Source organism: Pristiophorus japonicus, chromosome 10, assembly GCF_044704955.1.
Source record: "Pristiophorus japonicus isolate sPriJap1 chromosome 10, sPriJap1.hap1, whole genome shotgun sequence".
NCBI classification, from domain to species: domain Eukaryota; kingdom Metazoa; phylum Chordata; class Chondrichthyes; family Pristiophoridae; genus Pristiophorus; species Pristiophorus japonicus.
Genome location: NC_091986.1, coordinates 1,336,166 through 1,362,367, shown reverse-complemented (window position 1 = coordinate 1,362,367; position 26,202 = coordinate 1,336,166). Strand labels below are relative to the sequence as shown.

Sequence of the window (26,202 nt, the reverse complement as noted above, 5' to 3'; positions counted from 1 at the left end):
TCATGAAGGATGAAATAGCAGCGCATTTGGAAAGCAGTGACAGGATCGGTCCAAGTCAGCATGGATTTATGAAAGGGAAATCATGCTTGACTAATCTTCTAGTTACATACTCAAAAAATTCCAGTAGAGTGGACAAGGGAGAACCAGTGGATGTGGTGTATTTGGACTTTCAAAAGGCTTTTGACAAGGTCCCACACAAGAGATTGGTGTGCAAAATTAAAGCACATGGTATTGGGGGTAATATACTGACGTGGATAGAGAACTGGTTAGCAGACAGGAAGCAGAGAGTCGGGAAAAACGGGTCCTTTTCAGAATGGCAAGCAGTGACTAGTGGAGTGCCGCAGGGCTCCGTGCTGGGACCCCAGCTATTTACAATATACATTAATGATTTAGATGAAGGAATTGAGTGTAATATCTCCAAGTTTGCAGATGACACGAAGCTGGGTGGCGGTGTGAGCTGTGAGGAGGACACTAAGAGGCTGCAGGGTGACTTGGACAGATTAGGTGAGTGGGCAAATGCATGGCAGATGCAGTATAATATGGATAAATGTGAGGTTATCCACTTTGGGGGCAAAAACACGAAGGTAGATTATCTGAATGGCGGCAGATTCGGAAAAGGGGAGGTGAAACACGACCCGAGTGTCATCGTACATCAGTCATTGAAAGGTGGCATGCGGGTAAAGCAGGCGGTGAAGAAGGCAAATGGTATGTTGGCCTTCATAGCGAGAGGATTTGAGTATAGGAGCAGGGAGGTCTTACTGCAGTTGTATAGAGCCGAGGTGAGGCCTCACCTGGAATAGTATGTTCAGTTTTGATCTCCTAATCTGAGGAAGGACGTTCTTGCTTTTGAGAGAGTGCAGCATAGGTTCACCAGATTGATTCCCGGGATGGTAGGACTGACATATGAAGAGAGACTGGATCAACTGGGCCTGTATTCACTGGAGTTTAGAAGGATGAGAGGGGATCTCATTAAAACATATAAAATTCTGACGGAACTGGACAGGTCAGATGCAGGAAGAATGTTCCCGATGTTGGGGAAGTCCAGAACCAGAGGACACAGTCTAAGGATAAGGGTAAACCATTTAGGACTGAGATGAGGAGAAACTTCTTCACTCAGAGAATTGTTAACCTGTGGAATTCCCTGCCGCAGAAAGTCATTGCTGCCAGTTCATTGGACATACTCAAGAGGGAGTTGGATATGGCCCTTATGGCTATAGGGATCAAGGGGTATGGAGAGAAAGCAGGAAAGGAGTATTGAGGTTGAGGTTGAACGATCAGCTATGATCTTATTGAATGGTGGTGCAGGCTCGAAGGTCCGAATGGCCTACTCCTGCACCTATTTTCTATGTTTCTATGCACTGAAAACCAGCTTTTCCGATCAGTCAAGCTCCAGCTTGACAGATCCTCCACATCTCGGGAGCGAGGACATTTGCACGGGTAAGATTGCGGTATTTATGCATATCTTGCCCAGCAAATGTCCTCAAAACACTTGCGCCTGATAAAAGGCGGCGCATAGCCTATTTTTAAAATGCACAAAAACATTATAAAATAAAATTTTAAAACATATTTTATTGTTAAAACCCTCCCCACTACAGTTAGTTTATTTTAAACCATAACTTAAAAAAAATTGGAAAAATATATATTTTTTAATAATACATAAATAACATTTAAATTAATAAAAATGTGTGTTTTTTTTTTGTTACTAGAATTTTGTGTTTTAGGGGGGCGGGGGGGGTTCTCATTCATAATAATGGAAACTTCAACTTACGGACTTCTCATTATTATGAATGAGAACATACTTTACCTGGATTGGCTGCCCAGATCCATGTGACTGCAGCTCCAGCCCTGCACATGTCCCGACGTGCACGTGCTGCAACGCGCAGTCAGTGGCCTCAGGACCGGGAACTCGCTTGGGCACGGCACGAACAGGTAGGTGCGCTTCTTTTTCAAAACTTTTTTAACCCGATCGCCCACGGGAAGCAGCCGACCGGGATTTCTGGGTGAGAATTCGAAAGATTCACCACCCTCAGAGAAGAAGTTTCTCCTCATCTCAGTCCTAAATGGCCGACCCCTTATCCTGAGACTGTGACCCTGGTTCTAGACGCCCCAGCCCGGGGGAAACATCCTCCCTGCATCTACCCTGTCAAGCCCTGTAAGAATGTTCTATATTTCAATGAGATCACCTCTCATTCTTCTAAATTCTAGAGAATATAGGTCTAGTCTACTCAATCTCCCCTCATAGGACAATCCCCCCATCCCAGGAATCAGTCTAAAAAATATTATGCTTTTCTATTCTTCCTACCAATATGGAAAATCTCATATTTCTCTACATTATAGTCCATCTGCCATGTTTTGCCCGCTTACTGAACCTGTCTATATCCCTCTGCAACCTCTTTGCATCCTCCTCACAACTTACTTTCCTACTGAGCATTGTATCGTCAGTAAATATGGATACATTACACTCGGTCTTCACATCTAAGTAATTGATATGGATTGTAAATAGCTGAGGCCCAAGCACTGATGCTTGTGGTAGCACACTAGTTACAGCCTGCAAACCTGAAAATTACCTATTTATTCTGTCCGCTAACCAATCCTCAATCATATTACCCCAACCCCATGTGCCCTAATTTTGAGCAATAACCTCATGTGCTTTCTGAAAATCCAGATACACTACATCTACTGGTTCCCCCTTATAGTAACCCTGCCAATTACAATCTCAAAAAACTCATTTGTTAAACATGATTTCCCTTTCATAAATCAATGTTGACTCTGCCAAATTATAACATGATTTTCTAACTGCCCTGTTATCACATCCTTAATAATCGATTCTAGCATTTTCCCTACTACGGATGTCAGGCTAACTAGTCCATAGTTCCTTATTTTCTCTCTCCCTGCTTTCTTTCTTGAATAGCGGGGTTACATTTTCTACCTTCCAATTCATGGGGACCGTTCTAGAAACGAGGGAAGTCTGGAAGATCAAAACCAATACATCCACTCTCTGTGTTAATACCCTGGGATCCAGGTCTACACAAATTAAAACTTGTGCACAGGTACAAAATTAATCAAAAAGGCAAATGGAATTTTAGCCTTTATCTCAAGAGGGTTGGAATTCAAAAGTATGGAAATGATGCTTCAGTTGTACAGAGCCTTGGCCAGACCCCTTCTGGAGTACAGCGGTCAGCTTTGGGGACCGAACCTTGTGAAAATATATTGACCTTGTAAGAGGTACAGCTCAGATTCACCAGAATACCAGGGCTTAAAGGGTTAACTTATGAGGGCAGTTTGCTTGAACTTGGTTTGTATTCCTGTGAGTTTAGAAGGCTGAAGGGTGATCAAATCAAAGTGTTTAAAATGATAAAGGGATTAGATGAGGTAGACAAAGAAACTATTTCCTTTGGTGGGGAATTTCAGAATAAGAGTGCACAGTCTTAAAACTAGAACTGGGAGTGAAAATGGGAAATATTTTTCACACAGAGTGGTGGAAACCAGGAAGTCACCCCAACAAAATACTGTGGATACTGGGTCAACTGAAATTTAAGACCGAGATCGATAGATTTTTGTCAAGGAAGGATATTAAGGGACATGAAACAAAGGCGAGTACAGGCAATAGGAATTGAAGATCAGATAAGCCATGATCTAACTGAATGGCTCGAGGGTTTGAATGGCCTATTCCTGTTCCTATTGTTATCAAGGTTACTAAATGTGTAACTAGTTACTTGTTATTGCGACCCCAACCTACAATTAGATACTTGCAAGAAAAATGTTCACAATTTTCTTTTGGTATACTTGGCTGTCTCAAAGCATCGAACTATGTTCATGATGGACAAACAGCAAGAGATGCTAAATCACTGACTCACCTCGGAACTAATCAGATGGCTAAATAGCTAAAATTGTTATATTATCCATGAACAATCCATGAAAACCCTAAAAAAATCCCAATTACAGGATGTAAATATATTATTTTCTATATAATTGAAAGCTTTTTTTTAAAAAATGTAATTGTTCTAAGAACAATAGAAACGAAGGAGTTGCCTTCAAGTACGAGGAGGCAGGAGTCCGGGGCAGCGTCCGAGGCCTATAAAAGGCCCAGTCGGGGAGTCGGAGAGGCAGTCGAAGAGGCGGGAGTCCGGGGCAGCTTCAGAGGCCGAAAAAAGGCCCAGTCGGGGAGTCGGAGGTCGGAGGTCGGAGGAGGGGCCAGCCGGTGCAGCTGCAGCAGGGAGGCAAAAAAAGTAGAAATAAATTGAACAGTGGCGTCACAGCCAAGGGGGCAAGTGATTGGCGAGTAGTTTTTCCTTTTCTCTGTCAGTAAGTAACTTTTAGCATTGTTGTTGCCAAATTAAGTTTATCTGGGGGTTAAGTCATGGCAGGACAGCTCGGACACATGTTATGCTCCTCCTGTACTATGTGGGAGGTCAGGGATGCTTCCAGTGTCCCTGACGACTACGTGTGGGAAGTGTATCCACCTCCAGCTCCTGGCGGACCGCATTGCGGCACTGGAGCTGTGGGTGGATGAACTCTGGAGCATCCACGATGCTGAGAATGATGTGAGTAGCACGTTTAGTGAGTTGGTCTTACCGCAGCTAAAGGGTACACAGCCAGATAGTAAGTGGGTGACCAGCAGGAAAAGCAGTGCAAGGAAGGTAGTGCAGGGGTCCCCTGCGGTCATCCCCCTGCAAAACAGATACACTGCTTTGGGTACTGTTGAGAGGGATGACTCATCAGGGGAGGGCAGCAGCAGCCAAGTTCATGGCACCGTAGGTGGCTCTGCTGCACAGGAGGGCAGAAAAAAGAGTGGGAGAGCTATAGTGATAGGGGATTCGATTGTAAGGGGAATAGATAGGCGTTTCTGTGGCCGCAACCGAGACTCCAGGATGGTATGTTACCTCCCTGGTGCAAGGGTCAAGGATGTCTTGGAGCTGGTGCAGGACATTCTGAAAAGGGAGGGAGAACAGCCAGTTGTCGTGGTGCGTAAAGGTACCAATGATATAGGTAAAAAACGGGAATGAGGTTCCATGAGACGAATTTAGCTAAATTAAAAAGTAGGACCTCAAAAGTAGTAATCTCAGGATTGCTACCAGTACCACGTGCTAGTCAGAGTAGGAATCGCAGGATAGCTCAGATGAATACGTGGCTTGAGGAGTGGTGCAGAAGGGAGGGATTCAAATTCCTGGGACATTGGAACCGGTTCTGGGGGAGGTGGGACCAGTACAAACCGGACGGTCTGCACCTGGGCAGGACCGGAACCAATGTCCTAGGGGGAGTGTTTGCTCGTGCTGTTGGTGAGGAGTTAAACTAATATGGCAGGGGGATGGGAACCTATGCAGGGAGACAGAGGAAAATAAAATGGAGGCAGAAGCAAAAGATAGAAAGAAGAATAGTAAAAGTGGAGAGCAGAGAAATCCAAGGCAAAAAACAAAAAGGGCCACATTACAGCAAAATTCTAAAGGGGCAAAGTGTATTAAAAAGACAAGCCTGAAGGCTCTGTGCCTCAATGCGAGGAGTATTCGGAATAAGGTGGACGAATTAACTGCGCAGATGGCAGTTAACGGATATGTTGTAATTGGCATCACGGAGACATGGCTCCAGGGTGACCAAGACTGGGGACTCAACATCCAGGGGTATTCAACATCTAGGAAGGATAGACAGAGAGGAAAAGGAGGCGGGGTGGCGTTGCTGGTTAAAGAAGATATTAATGCAATAGTAAGGAGGGACATTAGCTTGGATGATGTGGAATCGGTATGGGTGGAGCTGCGGAATACCAAAGGGCAGAAAACGCCAGTGGGAGTTGTGTACAGACCACCAAACAGTAGTCGTGAGGTTGGGGACAGCATCAAAGAAGAAATAAGGGATGTGTGCAATAAAGGTACAGCAGTTATCATAGGTGACTTTAATCTACATATTGATTGGGCAAACCAAACTGGTAGCAATGCGGTGGAGGAGGATTTTCTGGAGTGCATTAGGTATGGTTTTCTAGACTAATATGTCTAGGAACCAACTAGAGGGCAGGCCATCCTAGACTGGATGATGTGTAATGAGAAGGGACTAATTAGCAATCTTGTTGTGCAAGGCCCCTTGGGGAAGAGTGACCATAATATGGTAGAGTTCTTTATTAAGATGGAGAGTGACACAGTTAATTCGGAAACTAGAGTCGTGAACTTAAGGAAAGGTAACTTCGGTGGTATGAGGCGTGAATTGGCTAGAATAGACTGGCAAAGTATACTTAAAGGGTTGACGGTGGATAAGCAATGGCAAACATTTAAAGATCACATGGATGAACTTCAGCAATTGTACATCCCTGTCTGGAGTAAAAATAAAACAGGGAAGGTGGCTCAACGATGGAAAACAAGGGAAATTAAGGATAGTGTTAAAGCCAAGGAAGAGGCATATAAATTGGCTAGAAAAACCAACAAATCTAAGGACTGGGAGAAATTTAGAAATCAACAGAGGAGGACTAAGGTTTTAATTAAGAGGGGAAAATAGAGTACGAGAGGAAGCTTGCAGGGAACATAAAAACTGACTGCAAAAGCTTCTATAAATATGTGAAGAGAAAAAGATAAGTGAAGACAAACGTCTCTTGCAGTCAGATTCAGGTAAATTTATAATGGGGAACAAAGAAATGGCAGAACAATTGAACCAATACTTCGGTTCTGTCTTCACGAAGGAAGACACAAATAACCTTCCTGATAGAGAATTCAAGCTCTGCAGCCCAGCTGCAGTTTTGAAAAAACACAGACCACATTGCATTAAGTCATCAATCAACTTGACATTTTAGGACCTTGGGTAGCGAGCCAATTAAAGGTTAACAGACTATCAAATGAGCCAATAAGGTCAAAGAAGGAGAGTTCTTTTCTGTAAATTGAACCAGGTATAAGTACAGCCATTTTGGCCATGTGGTCTCAGAAGAACAAAGGCCTGGCTTAAAGCCAAGAGCTTGTTGCTGCTGCCAGAATAAAGTTATATTAAAAATACAATCGGAGTTCGTATTTCATTGGAAATTAAGAGATCTAACAATTTTGGCGTCACAAACACAATCGCTGAGGGAAGAAACTGAATTTTGGACATCGGACCTACATACTGAGGTAAGGACTCCTCTTTATAAAAGTCCTCGGTCAAAAGTCTAAATTCGCCTCTCCTTCTACACGATTCCGAAAGCCTCCTGTTTGCGAACCCTCCGGTTGGTAGTCGGCTCGAGGTCCCATAGATGTCTAACTTTGGCGGTGTGTTAGTTAATTAATCACCGACCCACTGATCGGTTGGAAAGCCTACGACTTCAGACCCCAGTAAAGAAATCAGTATTATGGCAGCAGGAGATAAGAGCAAAGAAATGCCTACAACTGTTAAAGGTGGGCAGGCACCAGCTGAGGTTTCGATAGATGAAATCCTCAAACAGTTGAAAGAATACATAGAGCAACAATTCAACTTATCTAAAACCTGTATTGAGATGGAACAAAAGTAAAGAACCTCCAAAGGACAATGGTTCTTGGACAAGATTAAAAGCGTCTAGAGAAAAACGACCCGCATGAAAAATAAAGAGTGAACTAGATGGTCCCTAGCCATTATGAGATAGATCCGAAAGCGGAATGAAATTATAATGTGTTCCCAACATGATCGAGAACAGACCAGTACAAAGGACCAATTGCAAGCTGTTTGTGCACAGCTGCGACAGAAAAAACTTGAACTTGAAAAGCTGGAAGCGGAAGTTAAAGATCTTAAAGGTGAAATTAAAGAATGGAAAAAATCATTAGGTCAAGAGACAGTAATAGAAAAGGAAAATGTATCGGTCAATTACCAGGGTACCCATGTTTGGATAAATTAAAAGCGCAAACCCGAAGACACGACCAAGGAATATATATGGATTCTGAATCCTCTGACGATACAGGGCCGGAGAATGAAGAATTAGGGGTGCGCTTTGCCCCGTTTAAAAAAAGACGAGTTGTAGTCAAATCAGAAGAGACTGCGGATGAGGGCGGAACCAAAAAAACGAAGAAAAGGGCGTATGGAGAATACTTATTTCATGATCCGGCAGACCAGAGAAAATTGATAAATGGTCCAAGGAATTGCCCAATCCAAAGAAAGGGGGAGTGAAAACGTGGGACCAATTGGACCGCTTAAGAAATATATATCAACTTCATCCCTGGGACGGAGTGCAAATTTTGACCATAATGGTGCCAAAAACACAGGGAAGAAAATTGCACGACAAGGTAGAAGCAGCTTTGGGATGGAATGAGCAAGAATTAAACGCAGTATGGGATGTGATTAAACACTGGCTGCAAGCTTTCAGTCCAGCTAAGACAGACTGGGGAAAAATTGCAGCCTGCCAACAGAAAGGAACAGAGGAGGTCCTGGAGTATGACGAGCGGTTTAGATGCACGTGGCTAGAACATTCGGGTATGAATAATACGGATGAGGAAATGGATGAACAAGTGTTTGGACCCCTGAAAGCAGCTTTCGTGGCAGGTCTAAAGCCAGAACTGTCCAAAATGCTTAAGGTAGTGTTACCGGACTGGGAAGGTAGAGGAACTACCTTTGCAGCATTGGTGGATCGATGTAACCAATTAGATCGGGATATGGGAGCTAAAGTCCGAGCTGTACAGGCTATGGGATGGAAATCCCAGGATTCCGATAAACAGTCATTCGGAAAATTACCCGGAAAATGTCATTATTGTGGGAAAGGTGGTCACTGGGCCAAGACGTGCAGGGCAAAACAGAAAGGTCGTGGCCGGGAAAGAGGAAGCAGCCAGGGATACAATTCAGCCAACAAACCAGGCTTGTCACAAGATACCGACCTCATAGAAGCATTTAAGCGACTGACAATACAACAACAGAAAAAGAGTTACTTGGGATAGCAAAAAACGATTAGAGCCCACCCTGGCCCCCCTCCTCGCACTAATACAACAAAGGGGAGATGGGCTATATATAACTGTGAGGGTGGGCGATAAGGATGTGGACTGTCTTTTAGACACAGGGGCGGAATTAACATGCGTACCCCTACAATATGGAGACTTTTTGCCGTTGGATGGTAGGGCACGTACAGCCTATGGAGTTGGGGGCCATAAAATGGAAATTAAAAGGATAACACCGGTACATATAAGGCTGGGTCCACATGAACTAACCACGCCGGTCTGGATAGGCCCAGTAGATCAACCCCTTTTGGCAATGGACGTTCTAATCCAAGTAGATTTATCGTTGCATTTGAGGATGGTTGGGTGACATGGTCAATTAGAACTTTGAAGAAAGAAGAATTGAAGGAACACCCGATATGGGCTAAAGATAAGAACGATTGTGGCCTACTCCAGATGGAGCCTGCGTCATTTACCGGGACCAAGCCTCCATGCACTAAACAGTATCCCATCAGTCCAACTGCCATCGCGGGAATCTTACCAGTTATTCAGCAATTGGAGAAACAAGGGGTGCTTATTAAAATGCATAGCTCCTCCAATAGCCCTGTGCGGCCGGTACAGAAATCTAATGAGACTTGGCGTTTGACTGTCGATTATAGGAAAGCTAACCATTGTATTGATCAAAAAGCTCCTCCACCATTTTTAATGCCCTCAAACCGGAACATAAATATTTCTCAGTTATCGATATGGCCAACGGATTTTGGTCGGTGCCTCTGGCACCGGAGTTTCGACAGTGGTTTGCTTTCACTGTCCAAGGACAACAGTATACTTGGACCTGGTTACTGCAGGGTTTCCACAACAGCCCTACGGTATTCCACATGGCTTTACAAAGCCATTTGCGAGAATTACCTCCCGTGTCATCCACAGTCATCCAATATGTAGATGATATCCTGCTAGCGTCAAACACGGAAGAACAGCATGAACAAGATTTACAAGCTTTGCTGGAACACCTTCGGCTGAAAGGACATAAAGCCAGCATCGACAAAGCACAAATATCCCAAGAAGAGGTTGTATACCTAGGACAAAAGATTTCACAAGGAAAGAGAGAACTTACCCAGGATAGAACTGCAGCCATTCAGGCTGCTAAAAAACCCACCACTATTCAGGAACTAAGGTCTTTTTTGGGATTGTGTAACTTTAACAGAAATTGGATTGACTCCTTCATACAGCTTGCTCAGCCATTGAATGATATTTTAAAGGGGAAACGTGTCTCTAAAGAAGCCATCACCCTCACTAAAGAACAGCAAGAGGCCTTCCTGAGTTTGAAACAGGCTGTGTGTTCGGCACCGGCTCTGGGAATCTCCGACAGTGGTAAGCCATTTACCCTGTTTGTCCATGAGAAAGAAGGATAAATGGCAGCTATACTGACACACGAACATGGGGATCGACAAAGACCTATTGGCTATTATTCGGCAAAACTGGATGCGGTAGCCCTCGGATGGGGAAGTTGCCTAAGGGCCATGGAAGCTACATGTCGAGCGGTAATGATCACTGCGGGTCTAGTCCTCGACCAAAAGCTGATCGTCAAGTGTCCCCACACCGTACACGCTTTGCTGTCTATGAATAGAATGTCTCAGGTGACAGCAGCCAGATGGGCCCGCTGGACAGCAGTTTTGGAAGCTCCTAATCTCCATATCGTCCGGGCCAGCCCGGTTAATCCCACAACTATGCTCCCGATGTCAGAATCGAGGGAGCAAGAGGGGGGAGAATGTGAAGAGCATGACTGCGTGGAGATTTTAAAAGAAACAGAAGAAGCAGCCTTAGCAGCAGAGGAGCCTCTGCACAACCCAGACCTCATCCTGTTTACAGATGGTTCCTCCTTTGTTGACAATGGTACCAGAAAAGCAGAATGGGCAGTTACAACCTTATATGAGGTAGTGGCAAAAGGATGTTTACCCTCAGGAACGTCAGCACAACAGGCCGAGTTACGGGCTCTGTCAGAAGCATGTCGAATAGCAGAAGGACAGACAGCTAATGTCTACACAGATTCGCGTTATGCTTTTGGAGTCGCTCACGACTTTGGTCTGTTATGGCGGAAAAGGGGATTCCTCACTGCTGCTGGTACACCTATCCGAAATGGAAAAGAAGGCCGAGACTTACTAGAGACCATACAATTACCTCAGGAAGTGTCCATCCTGAAGTGTAAGGCCCATAACCAAGGAAAATACCACAGAAGCACAGGGAAATGCCTCAGCCGACCAGGCAGCTAAAGATGCCGCCTCACAGGGCGTTCCCCCAGAAGAACCAACACAGATGTGCAGATTGAAAGCACTCAGGACTCTGACACGAGACCTTCAAACAATGCAAGGCGAGTGCTCCCGAGAGGAAAAATGGACATGGATTGAGGCAGGAATTAAGCTTTGCGAAGATGGTGTCTGGAGACAAAGAGTTACCGACAAGACAGTCGTGCCACAAGTGCTTATGCCTTTTTTAGCCCAACAGATTCACTGTTGGGCGAAGGAAAGAAAGCCTGGATCCACGCTTCACACGTTAAATGAACACCCGTAACTGAAGCTAAAATCTAATAAGGACAATTACTTTTTGCCAAAATGTATAAATTTAACTGTATTATTGACTGTCGGTATTCTAGGCATAGGCCTACTTCTTACTAACCGACCCTCTGCACCAAAGGGAAATAGTAGAGTACCAAGGGAATTACATGTAAATACCTTTTTATATATGTCATACATTTATGCCAAACAAGGCAACATTTCTAGTTGTTGGGTGTGTGCACATATTCCTATTCACTCAAAGGGAGGGATTCCCTTGAGGCCAGTTCCCTTGAATATCTCGGAAATGGCTGAGTGGATAATTAATCAAAACAAAACAGGCAATGTGTTTCAGGATACGGAAAACTGGGCACGTAAATGGAAGTCAGCAGGTTACAATCTGACTACATTTGAAGGGGGATACCAACCGTGCTGCAATTCCAATCGGCCCCCATTTTTTGTTATCACTAATACAACGGGAATAGGAAGACCGGGGGAATCAGTCTGTCTGATTAAAAACATCAAAGGAAGCCAAAATATGGGGTATAGTAACTGCTCCCGGAATTATATTGTAATCAAGCCACGGAACTGTCCAAACTGGGCCGATGTGGGAATTTTTAATGTAACGGGGATTCTGAATAAAACAGATGGAAAAGCCTGGACAGGCCCCGGAGTGTTGCTGACAAAGAAACAGCTAACATTCATTGCCTATAATAGCACCTATTGGGTGTGTGGCCAGAAGGCCTACCCTTGGCTGCCCCAGAATTGGACGGGATCCTGCTACTTAGCCTATATTGTGCCTTATATGTATCATATAAAGTCACTGTCGGAACATTTACACCGTCCTGAGAGCTATCACAGAAACAGAGAGGTTCTTTGCCATTCTGATCCCCAGGTGTGGGACCGCCAGACTGGCAAGGGAATCCATTAACATGGCATCCGTTGTGGAACGGGTAGCCAATGACGCCTCAGAGGCCCTAGTTAAAATCAATGCAGAAATGGTAGCAATCCGCACAGTCACCCTACAGAATAGACTGGCCTTTGATTACAACCTGGCTGAAAAGGGAGGTACTTGCGCCCTACTCGGAACTCAGTGTTGCACATATATCCCAGATAGCTCCGAAGAAATTACCCACTTAGCGGAGCATATCCAAAAGGAGGTAGAAAAACTTAAGCAACCCCCATCATTCACTTTGTGGAGCGGAGCCACTGAATGGCTAGCTTCAATAGGAACTTCATTGGTGGAAGGTTTAATTCTAGTCGTTGTAATTATTTTACTTTTATATTGTTTGTTTATGTTGATTAAATGTTGTTGCAACCAGGCGGCTGTAACTGCTGTCCCACATGCGAGACGCCTAGCAGGTCTCAGCAGACCATCTGTACGCGGCACAGGGGTATGTTATGCTTAAGGGAAGGTTGTTTACTGGTTGAATTAAGATATTGATTTGGATTAAATTGGAATAAGGTTAATTAACCTACTAAAATCAGACTTCCATTGTGGCCACGATGGAACTCGGGTTGGTGTAAATTTGTGTGGAAGCTACTAGTTCGGACATGTGGCGAAACACATCAACAAATTTTAGAAGGAAACTCTATTAACATGTATGAAATTATTTTTTAGAATGTTTAACCAGTGATAGCTGATGTTTTATGATTCAGTTTGTGAAAGAATCAAAGAGGGGATTGATAGAGAATTCAAGCTCTGCAGCCTGGCTGCAGTTTTTGAGAAAACACAGACCACATTGCATTAAATCATCAATCAACTTGACATTTTAGGACCTTGGGTAGCGAGCCAATTAAAGGTTAACAGACTATCAAATGAGCCAATAAGGTCAAAGAAGGCGAGTTCTTTTCTGTAAATTGAACCAGGTATAAGTACTGCCATTTTGGCCATGTGGTCTCAGAAGGACAAAGGCCTGGCTTAAAGCCAAGAGCTTGTTGCTGCTGCCAGAATAAAGTTACATTAAAAATACAATCGGAGTTCGTATTGCATTGGAAATTAAGAGATTTAACACTTCCGAATGTACTAGGGGACAGTGGGTCTCGTGAGAAGGAGGAACTGAAGGATATCCTTATTAGGCGGGAAATTGTGTTCGGGAAATTGATGGGATTGAAGGCCGATAAATTTCCCTGGGCCTGATAGTCTGTATCCCAGAGTACTTAAGGAAGTGGATGCATTGGTGATCAATTTCCAACAGTCTATCGTCTCTGGATCAGTCCCTTTGGACTGGAGGGTAGCTGATGTACCACCACTTTTTAAAAAAGGAGGGAGAGAGAAAATGGGTAATTATAGACTGGTTAGCCTGACATCAGTAGTGGGGAAAATGTTGGAATCAATCATTAAGGGTGAAATAGCAGCGCATTTGGAAAGCAGTGACAGGATCGGACCAAGTCAACATGGATTTATGAAAGGGAAATCATGCTCGACGAATCTTCTGGAACTTTGAGGATGTAACTAGTAGAGTGGACAAGGGAGAACCAGTGGATGTGGTGTATTTGGACTTTCAAAAGGCTTTTGACAAGGTCCCGCACAAGAGATTGGTGTGCAAAATCAATGCGCATGGTATTGGGGGTAATGTACTGACATGGATAGACAACTGGTTGGCAGACAGGAAGCAGAGAGTCGGGATAAACGGGTCCTTTTCAGAATGGCAGGCAGTGACTAGTGGGGTACTGCAGGGCTCAGTGCTGGGACCCCAGCTCTTTACAAAATATATTAACGATTTAGATGAAGGAATTAAGTGTAATATCTCCAAGTTTACGGATGACACTAAACTGGGTGGCGGTGTGAGCTGTGAGGAGGATGCTAAGAGGCTGCAGGGTGACTAGGACAGGTTAGGTGAGTGGGAAAATGCATGGCAGATGCAGTATAATGTGGATAAATGTGAGGTTATCCATTTTGGGGGCAAAAACACAAAGGCAGAATATTATCTGAATGGCGGCAGATTAGGAAAAGGGTAGGTGCAACGAGACCTGGGTGTCATGGTTCATCAGTCATTGAAGGTTGGCATGCAGGTACAGCAGGCGGTAAATGGTATGTTGGCCTTCATAGCTTGGGGATTTGAGTATAGGAGCAGGGAGGTCTTACTGCAGTTGTACAGGGCCTTAGTGAGGCCTCACCTGGAATGTTCAGTTTTGGTCTCCTAATCTGAGCAAGGACATTCTTGCTATTGAGGGAGTGCAGCGAAGGTTCACCAGACTGATTCCCGGGGTCGCAGGACTGTCATATGAGGTGAGACTGGATCAACTGGGCCTTTATTCACTGGAGTTTAGAAGGATGAGAGGGGATCTCATAGAAACGTATAAAATTCTGACGGGACTGGACAGGTTAGATGCAGGAAGAATGTTCCCGATGTTGGGGAAGTCCAGAACCAGGGGACATGGTCTTAGGATAAGGGGTAGACCATTTAGGACTAAGATGAGGAGAAACTTCTTCACTCAGAGTTGTTAACCTGTGGAATTCTCTGTCGCAGAGAGTTGTTGATGCCAGTTCATTGGATATATTCAAGAGGGAGTTAGATATGGCCCTTATGGCTAAGGGGATCAAGAGGTATGGAGAGAAAGCAGGAAAGGGGTACTGAGGGAATGATCAGCCATGATCTTATTGAATGGCAGTGCAGGCTCGAGGGGTCGAATGGCCTACTCCTGCACCTATTTTCTATGTTTACTCATTCCCAGTTCAAATGCATAACATTTTACTTCAATGATAGGTGGCTGTGGCAACATTGCTTCCCCTTGTCCCCTGCACACATCAATATGCATTCTTGTATTTTTAGTTGATCTGTGCCTCGGTATGAAAAAATAGCTATATCCAAGATCTGTAAAAATTTGAGTAAGAACGCTAATTTTTATCAGCTCTGACGAAGGATCATTAACCTGAAATATTAACTCTGTTTCTCTCTCCACAGATGTTGCCTGACCAGCTGAATTTTCCCAGCATTTTCTATTTTTATATCAAATTTTTGCATCTGCAGTATTTTGCTTTTAGACTTTTTATCTATGAGCCATTTGTAGTTCTCGTCTTCTTTCTTACAGTAGTAGCAAAGCAAATCAAACATCAATATTCAAGTCAGATATCCAGACTAAAGCTCCCGGTGTAACAGCGTGGATGTCTGTAGGCTGCCTGTGAATTCCCTCTGAGGGCAGTGTTCAATGATGTACTCCAGGGTCTGATTAGGAGCTCCACAGTCACACGATGGGGATATTTAATCTTCCACCTGTGGAGAAGGTGCAGCATCGACTGTGACCGGTTCGGAGGCGGTTGCTGGTTGTCCGCTGTTTGTGAGGAAGGTTTGATCTCTCAGGTTGTACTGTGGGCCCCTCTGTAAGGAATCCATTCCATATGTCGCAGTTCTTCCAACCGTTTCACCATTGGTCAGCAAGGCTGAGGGGAGATCACTGAAGGGCTTTGGTGATGGTCCAAAATGGCCTTCTAGGTTTGAGACGGGTTGGTGGTATATTGTTCAAAAGGCATCAAGGGATATGGGAAAAAAGCAGGAATATGATGAGGATCAGCCATGATCATATTGAATGGCGGTGCAGACTCGAAGGGCCGAATGGCCTACTACTGCTCTTATTTTCTATGTTTGTAAACTTGAATACTCCAACACACTCCTGGCTGGCCTCCCACATTCTACCCTATGTAAACTTGAGGTCATCCAAAAAAGTCGCCAGCCCGTGTCCTGTAATGTATGAAACGCGGCAGCCAATTGGTGCACAGCAAGCTGCCACAAACAGTAATGTGATCATTTGCTTTTGTTATGTTGATTGAGGGATAAATATTGGGCCAGGACACCGGGGATAACTCACCCATCTGCGCTCTTCTTCGAAATCGTGCCATGGGGTCTTTTACAACTACCTGAGCGAGCAGACGGGGCCTCAGTTTAATGTCTCATCTGAAAGAGGGCACCTCCGACAGTGCAGCTCTCCCTCAACACTGCACTGGATGTCAGACTAGATTTTTGAGTGCAAGTCCCTGGATTCGGACTTGAACCCACAACCTTATGACTCAGGGAAGAGAGTGCTACCCACTGAGCCACAGCTGACACTTGTAGGAAACGTGGCAGCCAATTTGTGCACAGCAAGCTCCCACAAACAGCAACATGCATGGTCATGACCAGATAATCAGTTTCTTTTTGTGCTGTTGATTGAGCGATAAATATTGGCTAGGACATAAGAAAATGCAGAACAAATGCAGGTAGTAGATTACAGGGTAAAAATGTGTGTTCACCAGTGGAAATGGCCGCACACTAACCGAGCGAAATTGGTCTGGGGGGTATGGAGATAGGTGAGGCAACGCTCAGCTTCCGTGCAACGCCGTCCTGTGGCGTTGCTGAAGGGATTCGGGACAAAGTTTCTTTCCAGGTCCGGTGTTGCAGCTTCCCACAGCCTCTGGGTGCAAAGCTGTGGAGTTCGCAGGGAATTGTGGGTAATGAAGCGGTCTGAAAATTAATGGGGCCATGCACACCGAAGCAAAACAAAATAAAATGCAGTGAATCAATACATTTTTCAGCCCTTTCCCCCTTTTAAGAAATATTCAATATTTAAAAGTTCCAAATGTGACTATTTAGCTGTTAAAGCTGAATTACCTTCCTAACGCCAACAATTGGGAAAACTGCCTCAGCACCAACACAAATGGCTCAGCAAGCCAGGGAAGGGGCACCCAGGGTCTCACATGAAACACTCAAACTTTGTGCAGGGCGTCAACACTGCAAGAGCAGCCCTCTACCCACAGGGGCCAGGAGGCCCTCCAAAAACAACGATGTGGGAGTACATCTCTAAGGCCAGCAATGTCGCCCCCCCCACTACCAGGCTCCAGTGCTCAAAGAAGCTTCATGAACTCAGACCACTGGTCAAGGTCAGTGTCTGCACCTTCAAAAGCCGTCTCCTCCCAACTGCACCACCAGCCTCACACACTGCTCAATGCACAACCCCCAATCACTCAGCTACCAACAAGCTGCCCCAATCACGAGGCACTTCTCCCATTCATAGCCTCACTTCACCCCCTCGGAGGAGACGGTGCAGCTTACTCTCGGCAGGGGCATGGTTGAGCCCTTGGCCAGCAGTGGGGCTGAAAGGATATAAGATGTGGGTTTCCTCGTACATTATCCTCCTTCTGGCAAGCACCTCTTGCTTTCGCCCCCTCCAGTCAGCACAACTCCACCCCTTGTGCCTTCCTCATTTCACACACCCAAGAAATGCAGCCTGCGCAGACAGTGGGTCAACAAGAAGAGGCAGCCTGCCTAGCCAGTGTGACCACAGGCAGATGATTCCATCCTGGATATCCCGGCCACAAAGGGGCTGTCTTGGATGCATCCTTCTGTCTGATTCCCGCTCCTCTACATCTTTCCTTCCCTCTGTAAGAGAATGCTGTAAATGTGAAACGACAGCATAAAATGCTAGAAATACTCAGTTGGTCAGGCAGCAAGTCGACCCGAGACGTGAACTTTGTTTTTCTCTCCACGGATGTTGCGTGACCTACTGAGTATTCGCAGCCTGTTCTGTCTTCTCAAAGACCTTCATTTACCATCCGATCCCTTGCAAGCATCTAGCAGCACTAGCTACACACTTAAAAAAAACTTTTCACATCTGTTGCAGCAAGCCACTACTTCAATAAAATCAAACAAACTCAGTCCAAACCCTTAAATTTAAACTTATCTGAAAGATGTGTATGTCCCTTTAAGAGCTGCAGACATCGCCACTGTCAGCCGTCTTGCAGGTCAGGTTAACCTGGTGTGCTTAGGACCCAGCACTGAATTCAGCGCGAAGATCGAAGTTTGCGCTGGTGACATTAAGCCGGCGTTGCATGCCAATTGATGTCACCACGCTGCTATTTTTTTTTGCAGGGCACTGCCAGTCACCGGCAGCGCAAAGTGTTCGAGGAATATCGCAGTCGCCGTGGGATCCGCCACCAGTTGGCGAAAGAGCAGCAACCACCATTTTATCGCCATTTCGTGGTGCAATGGAGTGGCGATGAGTACATGATCTCTCGGTTTTCTGTCTGTTAACCAATCCTTTATCCATGCTAATACATTACCCACAACCCCAAATTATTGTACCAGTTCTACTTCTAGCCTTTTCTTCTCTCCAATAGTTAAACTGATGCCACAAGCTGGAGATCTTTACTGGGAGCAAAGGTAACAGTATAACATTACTTACTATTAATCCATTCATGGATAATTTAATTAATTATTTTCTAGTAGCATAAATTGTTCATCTTGCACAGCTGTCAGCTCAATGTAAATACAAATGTTTCTCACTCGAGGGGAAGGGAATGGTCCATATTAAACACTACACATTTTAGGGTAGAAGAAAGAATTTTTGAGATAGTTTAATAAAATAAGTTACTTCCAAGGAAAATGTTAAATTTCAAGCTGATTTGATTGTAGGAAATGATAGCACATTATACATTGTTACCTTGTCCCAACAGCACGTGAGGTCTTCTATGTAAACTGAATAATCACTTTCACTGTTATCTTTATCCTCACAGGCTTTTTTAATTTCTTCGAGGATCAAGAATCCCTATTAATAAAACAAAATAAAATCAAACGATCATAAAGAAGAAAATATTAATATTGAGGAAAATCATTTTAAATATGGAACTGGAAAATGCAAAAATTGAATAGTTAGAACATTCAAAAATTATAAATTGCCGCCGGATCGATCAATTGCAAAGGAGGACTACCCGCCCGCAGCTAGCCAGCCTCTCAAGCTGGCTCAATGCGGGCAGGAACCCGAGGCCTCACATTCAAACTAGGCCCTGGAACTCCTTCCCTAACAGCATTATGGGAGTACCTTCACCAGGGGTTCAAGGCGGCAGCTCATCACCACCTTCTCAAGGGCAATTAATGATGGGCAATAAATGCCGGCCTTGCCAACGTCGCCCACATCCCAGGAATGAATAAAAACAAACTTGGATACATTGCACTTGGTCCTTTCATCCAAATCATTGATATTGTAAATAGTTTAGCCCCAAGCACTGATCCTTGAGGCACCCCACTAGTTACAGCCTGCCAATCTCAAAATCACTCATTTATCCCTACTCTCTGTTTTCCGTCCGTTAACCAATCCTTTATTCATGCTAATACATTACCCACAAGCCCATGTGAATGTATCTTGCTTAACAACCTTTTATGTAGCACCTGATCAAATTCCTTTTCGTAATCCAAATATACTACATCCACTGGTTCCCCTTTATGTACCGTGCTAGTTACATCCTCAAAAAATTCTGATAAATTTGTCAAACACAATTTCTCTTTCATAAAAACTATATTGACTCCATCTAATCATATTATGATTTTCTAAGTACCCCGTTACCACTTCCTTAATAATGGATTTGAGCAATTTCCCCACGACTGAGGTTAGGCTAATTGGCCTGCAGTTCCATGTTTTCTCTCTCCTTCCTTTCGTGAATAGCAGGGTTACATTTGCTACTTTCAAATCCGCTGGGATTGTTCCTGAATCTAGAGAATTTTGAAAGATTAGTATCTCTCCAGCCACCTCTTTTAGGATATAGGCCATTAGATCCAGGGGATTTGTCGGCTTTTAATCCCATTAGTTTCTCAAGTACTTTTTCTCTACTGATATTACTTTATGCTCCTCGCTCTCATTAGCCCCTTGGTTCCCCACTATTTGTGGTATACTTTTTGTGTCTTTTACTGTGAAGACAGATACAAAATATTTGTTTAAAGTCTCTGCCATTTTCTATTTCTCCATTATAATTTCTCCTGTCGCAGCCTCTAAGGGACCAATTTTTACTTTTGCTACTCTCTTCCTTTTTACATACTTGTAGAAGCTCTTACAATCTGTTTTTATATTACTCTCATTTTATCAATTTTTTGGTCATCCTTTGCTGGTTTCTAAGGCGTTCTCAATCCTCAGGCTTACTACTATTCTTCGCAACATTATAAGACTCTTCTTTTAATCTGTGGGAGGCATTAAGGGAGGAGATCTGGAGCACTCAGGCCAAACATGTGCCCTAAAAGAAAAAGGGTGGGAATAACAATTCTAGAGCCCCCTGGATGTCTCGGGACTTACAGGGGAGGATAAAGAAAAAAAGGGAACCTTATGTTATATACTGACGGTTGAATACTGTAGAATCTCAGAAGGAATATAGGAAGTTCAGAGGTGAAATTAAAAAGGATATTAGGAATGCTAAGAGAGAGCATGAAAAATTCTTGGCAAGTAAAATCAGGGAAAACCCAAAGATGTTCTATAAATATATCAAGAGTAAGAGGATAACTAAAGAAAGGGTAGAGACCATGAGGGTAATCTGTCTGTGGAGGCAGAAGATGTGGGTATGTTTCTTAATGAATATTTTTCGTCTGTTTTTACAAAGGAAAGGAGCAATGCAGATACTGCTATCGAGGAGCGTGTGAAATTCTGGACGAAATAGACATAGTGAGAGAGGAGATATTGGGGGGGGGGGGGGGGGAGGGGGAAAGAGGGGGTTGGCAGTTTTGAAAGTGGATAAGTCCCCAGGTCCAGGTGAAATGCATCTCAGCCTGTTGAACGAGCAAGAGAGGAAATAGCAGAGGTTTTGACCATCATTTTCCAGTCCGCTTTGGATTCTGGCAAGGTGCTGGAGGACTGCTAATGTGGTATCCTTGTTTAAGAAGGGAGAAAGGGATAGGCTGAGTAATTACAGACCTATCAGCCTAACCACAGTGGTGGGAAAATTATTGGAAAAAATCCTAAAGGACAGGATAAATCTATATTTAGAAAGACAAGGATTAATCATGGACAGTCAGTACGGATTTGTTAAGGGAAGATCGTGTTTGACTAACCTGATTGAATTTTTCGAGGTGGTAACCAGGAGGGTAGTGTGTAGGATGTAGTGTATATGGACTTTAGCAAAGCTTTTGATAAGGTCCCACAAAGCAGACTGGTCACGAAGGTAAGCGCCCATGGGATCCAGGGCAAAGTGGAAAGTTGGATCCAAAATTGGCTCAGATGCAGGAAGCAAAGGGTAATGGTTGATGGATGTTTTTGTGACTGGAAGGATGTTTCCAGTGGGGTTCCGCAGGGCTCAGTATTGGGTCCCTTGCTTTTTGTGGTATATATCAATGATTTAGATTTGAATATAGGGGTATGATTAAAAAGTTGGCAGAAGACATTAAAATTGGCTGTGTGGTTAATAATAAAGAGGAAAGTCATGGGCTGCAGGAGGAGATCAATCTATTGGTCAGGTGGGCAGAGCAGTGGCAAATGGAATTTAATACGGAGATGTGTGAGGAGGAGGGCGAATAAGGAAAGGACACACACATTAAAAGGCAGGCTACTTAGAAGGGTAGATGAACAAAGGGACCTTGGAGTGCTTGTCCACAGATCCCTGAAAGTAGCAGGCCAGGTGGATAAGGTGGTTACGGTGGCATACGGAATGCTAGCCTTTATTGACCGAGGCATAGAATACAAGAGCAGGGAGGTTATGCTTAAATTGTATAATACACTGGTTAGGCCACAGCTAGAACACTGCATGCAGTTCTGGTCACCGTATTATAGGAAGGACGTGATTGGACTGGAGAGGGTACAGAGGAGATTTACAAGGATGCTGCCTGGAATGGAGAATCTTAGCTATGGGGACAGATTGGATAGGCTGGGTTTGTTCTCCTTGGAACAGAGGAGGCTGAGGGGAGAACTCATTGAGGTGTATAAAATTTTGAGGGGCCTGCAAATAGTGGATAGCAAGGGGCAATTATGAGGGGGCATAGTTTTAAAGTGGTTGGTGGAAGGTTTAGAGGGGATTTGAGGGGAAGCTTCTTCACGCAGAGGGTTGTGGGGGTCTGGAACTCACTGCCTGGAAGGGTCGTGGAGGCAGAAACCTTCACCACATTTAAAAGGTACTTGGATGGGCACTTGAAGTACCATAACCTGCAGGGTTACGGACCTAGAGCTGGTAAGTAGGGTTAGACTGGATAACCTCTTGTTGGCTGACGCAGACACGATGCTAAGTACTGCATGGAATCTAATACGGCCAGAGTGATCTCCGTGACTATTGCCCAGGACACACTGCATTGAAACACCCTGCTCCACCACACACCCAAAGCTGAACCTTCGAGGCTCTTATAATATGGTGTAGAAATGTCAAGAGTGCTTACAACCAGCTCTTAATAGAAAGGGGTCTCGATAAGACTGTATAGTTCACGTGATTGCTACCTCAGGGGCAGAAGTACATCTGGCTGTCTGTTATGTGTCCACAAGATCCTCTCCTCCTGCAAGCAACTGGAGCCGGAGGTGGCCCTGATGCAGGCTCTACCACTACAGTCAGCCTGGCCTTACACACTTTCTGACTTATGTAAAGGTATCAGAGAGGCATACAGGAGGATCTGGATGTGCAGTTATCTTTGAAGACCTCACCATCATCCATGACGCTGTTTCATGGCTCCGCCACACCATGGTCACTGATTGGTATGGCAACAAGATCAGTAAAGCCCTACATTATGACTCTTCTGTTGGTGATCCTGAAGTCTGTCAAAACTCTAGGGGCTAGACTTTCCACTCAGATCGCTAGGGCCCAAAAAATGGGCGATGTTCCAGCCTTGGCGATGTGTCAGCTTTCATCATTGCTGGAACATCGCTCATTTTTGGGATCGTAACTTTCGGCCCAGCAACAGCCCAGCAATGTGAAATGGGCCCAGCGATGTGGAATGGGCCCAGCGATAGCCCAGCGATGTGGAATGGGCCCAGCGTTAGCCCAGCGATGTGGAATGGGCCCAGCGATGTGGAATGGGCCCAGTGTTAGCCCAGCGATGTGGAATGGGCCCAGCGATGTGGAATGGGCCCAGCGATGTGGAATGGGCCCAGCGATGTGGAATGGGCCCAGCGATGTGGAATGGGCCCAGCGATGTAGAATGGGCCCAGCATTAGCCCAGCGATGTGAAATGGGCCCAGTGTTAGCCCAGCGATGTGGAATGGGCCCAGCGTTAGCCCAGCGATGTGGAATGGGCCCAGCGATGTGGAATGGGCCCAGCGTTAGCCCAGCGATGTGGAAGGCAAAGCTTCCCTAACAACGGCCTTCTGCACATGCGTTTTTTTTTCGGTAAACAGGTTTTCCCACGTTTCGGGAGATCAGGGGTCATCCACACATGCACAGAAGGCAAAGGGAGGGGGAGGGAGAGAGGAAGGAGAGTGCAGACTTGTGTAGTAGAGAAGAACAATTCGCGATTAAAGTACACACAATAATTAAAAAATGTCATCCTTGGATGAAAATCTTCATGATGTGGAGGAGGGGCGGAAAAGGGCTAAGCCTTTTTCAGATGAGGCGAACGAGGCCCTGGTCAGCGAGGTGCACTCGAGGTGGGCCACTAAGTGGGCACAATTAACCCGGGGTGGGGGTGGAAAATCCCCACCCCGGTCGTATAGCAAAATCTGGGCTGAGATCGCGGGTGTCCCATGAGGCGATGAGGTCCGACCAGTACTGGCTGCTTCGGCAAGACTAAGTATAGATTTTATATTGTAAAAATGCAAATTCTAAATATAATTATAAATCCCCTGGATTGAATTTAAGCTTGTTATTCTTACATATATTATCTGCTAAGATCTGGACAGGACTATGAACCTGCGCCCCTTTTAAGTCTCTCTGGTTGTCCTGGACTGGAGGAGAGCTGCCTTGCTCACTGTCTGCGCTGGGATACTTTGGGACATTAGCTCCTGCCATTGCTGAGTGCAATGGAGACTGTAGTTGAGAGAGATGTTTTTTGTCAAGCATTAGCTCCTAAACACGCTCTTTGTAAAACTGTGCATCAATTGTGGATAAAAACCTTATTTACATATAACGTTGGCGACTGCTGTCTTTCCATGATATTACCTAGTCAATGAGCTTATGCCATGCTCTTTTCATGTTTGCAGAAGTAGTTAGCGAAGAATAGATCGGAGCATAGGTGAACCGGAGGAGGCCCTGCCCAGCTAACTCCACTCACCGAGTTGGAGGAACGCGCTGCGGCACTGGTGGGAGACAACACTCGCTCAGCCACCCGTGGTGAGGCAAAGCCCTCGCTTGAGTCATGTGAGTAATGCATCAAGCAGTGCTAAAAGTAATGTAATGTAATTTCATTATAATACAAGAATGAGGTCATGTTATGCATGCAGCTATCCTGATTCTCATGCAGCCTCTGCGCTACTCTCAGGTTGACGATGTCAGAGATTGGAGCAGGAGCAGGCGATCTGGCCATCTGTCCCCTGCTCTGTCTGCCCCCTATAAACATTCACTCCCTTATCATTGTGTCTTTCTCTGACTGATCCAGCCTCCAGAGCTCTCTGGGTCACTGACTTTCAATTTGGATTGACCACCATACGTACTACTGTGTGATGCATTGTTATGTAACTTCTCTGGTCTCATTTATTGTAGTAGTTCTGCTCCTCCTTCGTATGCCAGCGCAATATGTACTCTTCCGTTCTAATAAGCTCAATTGTGTTTTGCAGGTCCACCAACAGCCATGTGCAGCGGCACGACCGGAACCCCTCCCCCTCTCGCTGCAACCACGGCAGTGAAGGAAGACGACACCAGCGACCCTGAGATGGAGATGGAGGAAACAGAGGATGATGCCCCGATCATACTAATATCGGACACTCAAACCGATATACCTGTGGGACCTGCGGTCACATCGGTTTCGACAGAAGAGGTAAAGTATATCACTTTACAATTGTTGTGCAGTGTCTTCTAATAATGTTAAGTTAAAACATGAATGCAACTGATGTAAAACAATGGCCAGGCCAGACCAGGCAAGGATGAAACGTAACTCAACTCAAATGCAACTGTTATCTAACCGTAACTGTGACTATCCCCAATGTAAGTTCATGCAAAGTGTTCATTTGAGAGCTGCTGGCACAACAAGCTTTGCAGCTGCGTAACTCCCACAGGGTTTTTTCAGTCTTCCGGCCCAGGGGGACAGGTGGATGGGATTATGGATTCACCGTCAGGCTGATTGTCCTCCCCAAGGTCCTCACCAGCTTCCTTCCCCTCCTCCCCGAGGTGGACCTGTAGCCCCATCGAGCAATTGTTGTCCTCTCCTTATAGCTAGGTTATGCAACATGCAGCACACCACAATAAGCTCAGCGACCTGTTCAGGATGGTACTGTAGGCTGCCTCCAGAGTGGTCCAGGCATTTGAAGTGCTGCTTGAGCATTCCAATTGTTTTATCGATGATATTGCGTGTAGCTATGTGGCTTTCTTTGTAACACTTCTCGGCTTCCATCAGGGGATTACGCAGCGGGGTCATGAGCCAGCCTTTATCCCCCAGCATCCAACCATGACCTTGTGGCTGACTATCAAACAGGTCAGAGACAGCGCTCTCATGCACGATGTGCGCATCATGGATGCTGCCTGCAAATTTAGCATTAACTGCCATGATTATTTGGTTGTGGTCGACAACGAGCTGCACATTCAGGGAGTGGAATCCCTTTCGGTTACGAAACACCTCCGCGTTCTATAAAGGTGATTTCAGGGCAATGTGCGTGCAGTCTATTGCTCCTTTCACCTTGGGGAAGTTTGCTATTCTCGAGAAACCCAAAGCCCTCCCGGTCTGTGCCTCCCTGGTCATAGGGAAGCTTATAAAGTCCATCATGCGAACGTAAAGGGCTTGTGTCACCGATCGAATGGAGCAGTGTGTGGCGTGTTGAGAGATACCACAATGTCGCCAGCTGAAGCCTGAAAAGAGCCCGATGTGTAGAAGAATAGTGCCACAGTAATCTTTACCTCAACAAGCAGTGCGGTCCTGGGTGCTGGTAGGCTGCAGATCCCCCTTGATGAGCTGGCATATCTCATCGATGACCTCCTTTTAGAAGCGCAGCCTCCTAAGGCACGTTATCAGACAAGT

The 26,202-nt window shown here is 45.1% G+C and overlaps 1 protein-coding gene across 1 annotated transcript in view; it reads right to left on the bottom strand.

Annotated features, from left to right (window-relative positions):
- abcc4 (ATP binding cassette subfamily C member 4 (PEL blood group)) overlaps positions 1-26,202 on the bottom strand; it is a 443,243-nt gene that overhangs the window by 299,079 nt on the left and 117,962 nt on the right. The window contains exon 8 of the mRNA XM_070892652.1: positions 18,806-18,910. Coding sequence (XP_070748753.1) covers positions 18,806-18,910 — 105 coding nt within the window. The remainder of the gene's footprint in view (positions 1-18,805; positions 18,911-26,202) is intronic.